We start from the raw sequence: 9,360 nt of genomic DNA, 5'->3' as shown, positions 1-9,360 counted from the left end.
CAAATAATTGTAAAGAAAATTCAGAAATCTGAGAATGTTGAATTAGTAGGAATTGAAGAAATATGTAATTTAATTATTGCATTATTTATTTATTTTATACTTCAATTGAGTTTAAACAAGTTTTTTTTTACATATAAAAATTATAAAATTACTGAATTTAATAAGTATTTAATATTTATTTTAAATTTAATGAAGAAATACTTTGTAATTTCATCATAAATTTTGACTTGTATTCATTGTATCACATGTTTTGCATTTAAATATATAATGAAATTAAGAAAACATAATTTGCATTTCATAATAATTATCACTTTTATTTACTTATTTTTCAAACCAGATTCCAAATCAAATAAATCAAAAAAAAAACTATGTGCATTTTAATGTTCCCATAATAACAACTTTTACTACTAAGAGAAAAATACGATATATTTTGAATAATTATTTTCATAATTTTGTTTGCATATATTTATTAAATCTGACATTTACTATTTTTAGTAAAATATGATAAAAATGTTCAAAGGTTATAGAGTTAACTTCTGATAATAATGATCGCAATTATCCGATAACAGTAAAAGAGGAAAATAACATCAAAACAATTAAAAATGAATTTATCGATTAGAACAATCAATATTTGTCAAAAATGCTGAGGAAGAGGATGTTAGAAATTCATTGAAAGTAGCAGATGATGGTTTTTCAGTGACAGATTTAGAAAAGTTTGCAAGCATATAAAACGAAGACAATGAAAATGAAGAAATTAAAGAAGTGTCTGTCGAAAAAATGTGAAAACCAATGATTTAAAAATGAAATCTAAATCGTTTGAAAAGAGTTTTTTTTAGTGAAACAGATCCTAATTTAAGAAGAAATGTTATTGTTAAGCGCTCAGTTTTACATGTAACCATTATATATAGCCAAATGTTAAATGAAAGAGAAAAAAGTACACCTATCTTTTGACTCATATTTTAATTCTTTTTTTTGTATGTAAGTCGTTGATTTAGTCAAACTCTTATTTATTCTTGAGAATAATATTTATACCTCTGAAATCGAACCTCTGAAATATAAGAGAAATTTGAGATTTTACATTTGAAATCATAATTTAAATATTATTAAACTTTAGTTGACATTTTATTGTCATCTAGATTATGGTGTAACTTGATGTAATCGCTAATTTCTTCTCAGTAAATTTACATAATATCATATTTAGAATAGTAAATATATGATAAATTTCATCATTTGAACAGAAATATGGAATCGTGCCATTTGCTCCGCTTCAATACAGTAAATCTTGGGAGAACTTTAGTTATGCTAAACACACTTTGGATGAGTTCTTCGAAGATGTAACTTTCAAGATCGAAGAAGTTGTCACCATGTACGGATTCGAAGGCTACACCACTAGTAAATAATGAAGATTACTAATCATCAATTAACTCAATAACTTTACTTTTATTCATAGACGTGTCAGTCACGGAACGTCTGATGTTGACGTTTGGGAAGTGCTTCGTATTAACAGCGAAGAATCACTCCAGTAACTGGAACAAGTATTCCGGATACAGCGTCAATCTGTTTCACAACAATGATTATCGAATCATAGATACGACGATCAAATCTGTGAAGAATATGGTCCCCGGATACCATGTGTATATTCACAATTCGAATGATATAGTTGCAGGTGATGTTCTTGTCTATAGTCTACTACGCGTATTGCTCATATATTTTAGCCTTTTTCAGATCAGGAAACGCAATTCGATAGCTTAATGGAAGACATCTATTTGGAACCAGGAAGCGATTTAGGCTTTTCTTTAAGAGTTAGCCAATACAGTTACTTGCCAGGCAGCAGGACAAATTGCATCAAAAACAAAAACTACAGCAAGTCCAAAGTAAATATTATATAATTAATAATAAGCTGATACATTTTATCCTTTTGGTAGTTAATTAGTTACTATTATTAGTATACAACCCAAAACCAGTAATAAATTCAAATATATTAATACATCCCATAGTACAGATAACAATCAACGAATTTTAGTTATTAACCATTGATATTACAATCATTTTGGTAACTGTGAAATAAAAGATTATTGTTATAATATCAAGATGATTATTATAATATCATCAATTATTACAATATAAATTAAATATAATAGATTTTACTAACTTTTTTTACTAATTACAGTGTAAGCAAAAATGCATTAATCAGTATGTTACGGAAAAAATCGGCTGCAGTACACCTTGGATGGATAATCCGAGGCAGCCTAGATGCAACAGCTACGAGAAGGTAAAATCATTGATGATGTTGACCTCATCAACTAGGTATGAGCATGAATTAAAGTTTATAATATTTTCGTTTAATTTAATTGTAATTGTTGAGTTCAGCAACGAGGAGTTCGAGAAGATATGCAAATGTCCCACGTCCTGTTATATTACTAGCTATATACCGTACGTGCAGAGCAACAAGGAGCTGCCATCTGAAATCAGCGGACTGTATCTGTACTACGCCACAAATCTAGTTACGATCATGGACGAGGTGATCGGCTACGATTGGAACTTATTCCTGGCCGATTTGGGCGGCTCTCTGGGATTCCTGTTGGGTCTAAGCGTGCTCGGCATCATCGGAGTCTTCGAGCAGGTGTTCAAGATCATCGTATTGAGGAAACCTAAGGACGAGGTCCTGAACAACGTTGAAAAGGGTCAGGAGCAAACGCCGCAGAAGAAGATTGAGATATACTTGAACGGAGAACCGATCGATGATGGCCATGACTATGGGTATTACGAGAAGAGCGGGAACATCAAATATTAGTTCTCTTGGTTGCATACACGTATCAATTATCTGACAATATATAAATGTAATCTATAAATGATTTATTGGCGTGACGTCGGAGAGCACTGAAATAGAATAGTTTGTTGCTAAAATTAAACAGGGCGTTTCTTTTATTTCAATCGACACTATATGTATTTCGACTGTTCGAAATGTCAGGTGTTGTTGATTTACGGCATCTAGATGTCGCCAGTTGTTTTGTTAATTATGTTTTGTTCTTAGCATTGCCGTTGATCCATCGTCCGTATATCGCAAAGTGGATGGATTTTGCAGGAATTTCGGTTGTTCGGGTACGTCGATTACGTAACGATGCGATGCTGCGATGATCTCGTTTAGGTATAAAATTTCGATCGGCATAAGAAGAGGATTCTCGCGGCGAGAGTAGTGAAAAGTCGTTCGTTTTGGGTGCGCAGGCATTCCGAGCTTAATAAGGTGGTGGCAGTGGGCTAGTGGTGAGCAGAGGATGGATTTAGGCGTCGCGACGCGGGTGCGAGGCAGACGGCCAAACCGGGGGGACGGAGATAGGTGTTCCTAAACTAGGTTTCTGTGTGTGTGTTGTTCTATTCGCGGCCCACGACTCTCGCTCAGTTACACACAAATTTTGCTTTCACGGTCGCCGCCTTCCAAAATACATTTTCATACACATCGAGCGAACGAAACGAAGCAACCAGATGCTGTATCCCGAGATGAGCAGAGCGGAGCTGTGCTACTGGGCCAGAGAAGAGATGGAACATAAAAAAAATAAATAGAAAAAAAAGCGAAATCGGAGAAGAAATCACTTCAAGACCCGCTTATTATTGCTTTCGTCCGGCTCCTCTATACACTGCTGTCTGTCTCCGTCACACTTTGTTGTTCGGTTAAAAATAATCGGGGCTTTATTTAAAAATCGCAGAAGAAAATAACCACTCGGATCGGTGGCGTTCGCGCATCTCTCCTAGTTCCCATTTGTTATGTCAGCACACCTTTGATACCACTGGAAACGCATACGAAGGAAACCTGGATCTGGGTCTGGATTGTATGTCACTTAGGTCATCGCAAAAGCTACCATATCCAAATCTATAAATAGATTTCGAACTATTACAACCATCCACTGTTTCCTTTTAAACAGATGTCTTGTCTGAAATACAATCTAGTATTTACTTTTCATTAAATGAACAATTACATCTTGTTAGAACAATTTATTTAATTTAAGGAAATTATATTCATTTATCAATTGTAATTTACTCACAATTAAAATTACTACCATCATTTTATCATATATTTTGAATACAATCTTTAACTTTCTATTTAAAAACCTAAAATTATACATACTTCTTTTTGGTAATTGTTACTGGAAAAGACTTTTTTATACTTGTAATTAAAGTAAGAAAATGATGTACTTTTATTATTTACATTTATTGCACATTTTATCCCTATAAAAAAAATTACTCCTTTCCTATTTTAGCTTTTTAAAAGATGTTTCGTAATATAATCATCTCTATAATAGTTTATCAACTTAATTTAGTATAAGAAATTTTTCTCTTTTTTAATATACTTATTCTATTTCTTGTACTAAATTGTTCTTAGCTTTATCGGTTAGATTGGATTTTTTTATTTGGAATACATTTGTATGAAATTTAACAATAATTATTATTGAAATGCGCGTACTATTCAAGACTCATAACATGAGAAATTTACTTTTTCTTTCATTCTTATTTTGTCTTTAAAAGTAATGTATATAATGTAATTACTTATATTTAATAATTAAACACAAATAGACTTAGAATTTTGTATCACTTGAAATCGATTATTAACAGGTAAATTATATCATGTTTTTTAAATAATAGTGTTTTTCTATAAACAATTGTTTTATAAATTTGGAATTCATCGATCTGATACTATTTATATTAACTATAATTAAGCGTCCACATGTTACACAATACTTGGGTTGGTAAACTTTTGATATAATGATTGCCTGAGTGACAAATCTCAACACTCAAAATCGCACAATGCACATGGCTGTTGACATCTTGATCGATGATCAGAAGAAGTCACCTTAAAGACAAAAAATACATAGAATTTTCAATGAAACAAATCGTTTATCAAGTATATCATTTTCTATAAAAAATATTTCAAATTTTAGGCTTTTTTATTCAATAATAAACATTGAGAAAAACTTTAATATACTTTATGATAGGCTTAAACAATTTGAGAAGTATCATCAATTAAAACTGTAGCCATAGTGAGGCTACTACAAGATCTAAAAAACCAATCAATTTAAGCAAATTTTGTCACTCGGATACGCCGGATTTAATTTTGAAATGAAACACAGACAATCATTATTTAATTATCGTATTCCAATTAAAGTTATAACTTGGCAAGACTCATTCTCAAAAAAAAAATACGATCCAATTACACCTCCAGCCCATAATCCGTACTAAACAGTGACTGTGTGGGTTCATTGTTTTTTCATGAATAACTCGAGGATTTTCATTGCCTCAAATTCGACAATTAAGCTTCTGAACAAAACCATCCAAATGAAAATGAGCTTTATCGCTAAAGATAATGTTTAAAAACAAAACCTTTTTGAATAGTCTCCGCAAAACTTAATCTAAATTTGAAATTTGTTTAAAAAAACAACACATTTTTAATATGCGAAATGTCAAACATTAGAGTTGCCAACTTAAATACAAAAAAATGGAGAGAATTTTAAATTCTGCGTAGCCGATGGGCCACCAACATTTGGATTTTCTGCAATAAAAGATATATCAAATCAATATACTGCCAGAAATCTACAATTTTCTTTTGTAACATGATATATATAAATAAAAAATAATTAATTAAGATATTTTCACATAACTCAAGAATTGTTTACGTAACTTCAAATAGAAATACTTTATCCAAGTGCAAATATTTGACATTATAACTATTTTAAATTATTATAAAATGTCTGATCCAGTTAAGATCAGCGTTCTTCAATCTTGCAAAATAGTATGTTAATAACATAATTGTAATCTAATAGGATAGTGCAATAATCCAAATATATTTATTATTGTTTCCGCCAAATTCAGAATGTTTTCATAATCTTTAAACATAATTACATGGTATCAATTTTCGAGTGTTAATACTAAAACATCATTTCCAATTAATAAATTTCATTTTGTGAATGCAAACTACGTTCAACATACGAAGTAGCTAATATAGTTGAACATATAGTGTGTAAGAAATTTGAATGTGTACGCAAATTCCTTATTTCAGGTTATTTTAGATTATTTTCAAGTTTAAAAAAATATTTTTCAAAAATATACAACAAATTGCATCGCTGTCATGAAACACCGTAAACTACCAACTACATGTTATTGGCTACAGCGCGTTGTTTGTATTTGATTGACCTGCCAAAAGTACTTGCAGTAATTGTAAAATTTAATCGGTTTCCGAAATTTATTCCCGTTTCCCTTTACAGAGAGAACTTCAATTATGTAATTATTGTATTTAGTTTATATAATTTTATTATTTTAGTAAGGTATATTGGCGGAACTGATTATGCGCACTGTACGCATGTATTATCTTAAACGTATATTCTGAACCTCGGACTTTGTAGTTTACAATTTACTCAAACTCAGAAGATAATCAACATTTTCACAGAACTATTTCAGTATTGAGGATTGTTTATTTCCTCGCACTGAAATTTGATGTTCTTGGACGTTGTTCCAAAGCGGAATTGAACGTAAAGTTTTCAATAGTCCAGCTGGTCGAGGTGCGACTATTTTTGAGATTATGAAACTTTTGTGTAAATATTTTGCCTCTATTTTATGAACGCTATGGGGACCATTTAGTCACGGGCGGAGTGTCGTGATTCAAAGTTTGGCTCTCCCGCAGCGTTGTTTTTTTTTATACCATTTTCCCATGTTTCATTTCACTATTTTCCATTTTCCTCAAAACTTTCCCCCCAATTTATGACTCATACATTACATTTATAATGCCATCGGAATTTGCACCAAAACGAATATAAAATTATTTCATTTTTGATATTTTGAAGTAGAATTATTCTTGAACATAATGCAGCACATTATGTCTACTTGAACTTGACTTAATACCAACTACACTACGATCTGAAATGATGATAACACCTCACTCAATAAGTTCGTAGGATGACGTATCAGCCTCTGTCGACAAATCCATATGATTTTTAGGAAGTACCTACCTTCAGACCACGCCTGTCATAATTTCGTTACTTTTGTAATTTTCAAAACAATGGAAAAATATTAATTGTGTGTATTATAAAACATTGCTTTTTTATCGAAAAAATACAGTACAGACATGAATTATATAAAAAGCACAGCAGATCTACTTAAATTTGACTTAATACCAACTACACTACAATCTGAAATGATGATACATCATTAACATAACAAGTTGAATTCTAAATTAAAAAAATGTATTGTTATAGGGTGAAACTGTATAAATGTAAGTTGGAAGTCGTCAGTTTCAATTGGTTTGCGTAGGACTGTGATTTTAATGAAAGCGAAAAAAATATTTTTGGCTGAACGTCCACTAAACAGTGAGGAATGCGTGTGAATCATTTCCACCGAGTACGCAGCAGACAGAGACAGAACAATATAAATGGGAAAGGGTAAAAAGACGAGCGAGAATGAAATTAAAACGTTCGATATTATTTTAAGTTTAATCATGTTGGACTATTTATCATTAGTTGTTTGTGTTACTTAATTCTTAAATTAACTGGATTTTCTATAATGACAATTCACTAATGTTTCATAAATTTATTTAGTATGATTGTTTTTTTTTTGTTTATATAATAAATATATGGACTAACTTATTGAAATATGAATTGTTGAGGTAATCGTTTCTGCCACTGTTTGAAATCGGATAAATCTAAATATATACAAAAATAAAACGCACAAAATCACAGTACATTTTTTTTGGAATTTTTTATTTATAATCGGATTATAGTGAATTTAGACTGATTGAAGTCGGATTATGAGAGGTATTGCTGTTATATTCATTAACTCATCATCCACTGAATATAGAAATACGTGCATTACTTAAGTTATCACTTTGTGTTAACATACGTTGAAAATTGACGTATTTTGTTAACTCTTTGAGTTCTAAATTGTTCTTATTTTGTAATAAAACTTAGACCTTTCTCGTTTTTCTTTTAAAATATTTGTTATTGTAATTCATAATTGAAAGTTCTTTTGTAAGTTTTCACTGAAATGACAATCTATAATTTCATTCATTTTCATCAAAACTAAATTTAAATAACGTTGACACTAAACTGATAGATGTAACTTAATGTCATGTATGCCTATTAATTGGTACAAATATACAACTACATTCCGCTGAAAATATTTTCTATGTTTATACCATTCATTTGTCTATTATTACCTATCATGGAGTGCGCTGACAGAAAATTATTCTTACTTATAATTACGTTAGTAATATTCATAAAGTTAGTAAAAATTATATTAAATCTACTTATTATTTTTATGTATTTAAGCAAAATTTGGGCCAAAAGTCCATCAACCAAGGTCTCTCTATTATTTGTAATGAATAAATACAATTAATTATAATAATAACAATACAAAATAATAATTATTGTAATATATAATGTTGTTAAAATGAAAATAAAAGATGAAAATAGAAATTCAAATGTGCCATTTATTTTTGTGGTTGCTGACAGCGCCTCCTATGACAGGGAACAGCAATTAGTGACGTTTGGATCCGCTGAAAAGAATCGGACCTGGAATAGTACCCCGTGGCACACTTAAAGCAAGTTGTTGTCAACATTGGGTGGTTCATGGAATCTCAGGTGGCGTTGTGTTTTCTGTTTTATTTTTCTTCTGTTGTTTGTCGGTTTCGGTGTGCTGTCTTGATGGTGGTACGCGTTGGTTCGAATCGGCCCGAAATATAAATAAAATAGCATAGTTACAGAAATACACCGAATGAGTAATAGCCTTCGGGTCCCATTCGACCGACGGGCTCAGTTTACTTTCTTCAGCTGGATTAAACTCTGGTCTAATTACGAACTGCCATTCGATCGTATGGTAATTATGATGATGGTAATTATTGGACGGTATTCGTACACGCGTGCACATCCGATGATTTACCGCATCAATTGCAGACGAGTGCCAGCAGGTGATGGAGATGATGGATCATCGTGCACTTACTTTTCTTGGCACGATCATCGCTTCACCGACCCGCTTAATTAATCGCGAATTAAGCGAAATGTAATCGCGATTACGGGATCCGCAATCATCGATCCGCGACCATCGGCCGCTTTCGAAACGTCTCTTATTCACAGTTATGAAAATACACTCGCATAACAAGACCGAGGATACTATTTTTATTTTTCTCGTAAATTTAGATGGAAATCGCTCCAAAAATAAGTCACAGAATAAACTGAATTAGCCCCCGAGTGGAAGAAAAAAAATGTTTTTTAAGACTTTACTTTTTCTTTAAAACAAACTTAATTTTGCAAGAACTTAAAACACACTTTTATAATTATCATTTAAGATATTAAAATTTTGTATTTTGTTTATTTCGTTTTT

General features: G+C 31.2%; 1 protein-coding gene across 1 annotated transcript; it reads left to right on the top strand.

The window, feature by feature from the left end:
- Positions 1–1,238: 1,238 nt before the first annotated feature.
- On the top strand, positions 1,239–2,875 carry LOC108564330 (the record flags this gene model as incomplete). Its single annotated transcript, XM_017923334.1, has 5 exons — positions 1,239–1,392; positions 1,451–1,666; positions 1,726–1,874; positions 2,171–2,307; positions 2,371–2,875. Coding segments are annotated over 5 exons (1,080 nt in total), but the record flags the coding sequence as incomplete, so codon positions are not given.
- Between the last annotated feature and the right edge of the window lie 6,485 nt (positions 2,876–9,360).

This window comes from Nicrophorus vespilloides, unplaced genomic scaffold (genome assembly GCF_001412225.1).
Source record: "Nicrophorus vespilloides isolate i.1.1-1 unplaced genomic scaffold, Nicve_v1.0, whole genome shotgun sequence".
Classification (NCBI taxonomy): Eukaryota; Metazoa; Arthropoda; class Insecta; order Coleoptera; family Silphidae; genus Nicrophorus; species Nicrophorus vespilloides.
This window is presented reverse-complemented; position numbering and strand designations above follow the sequence as displayed.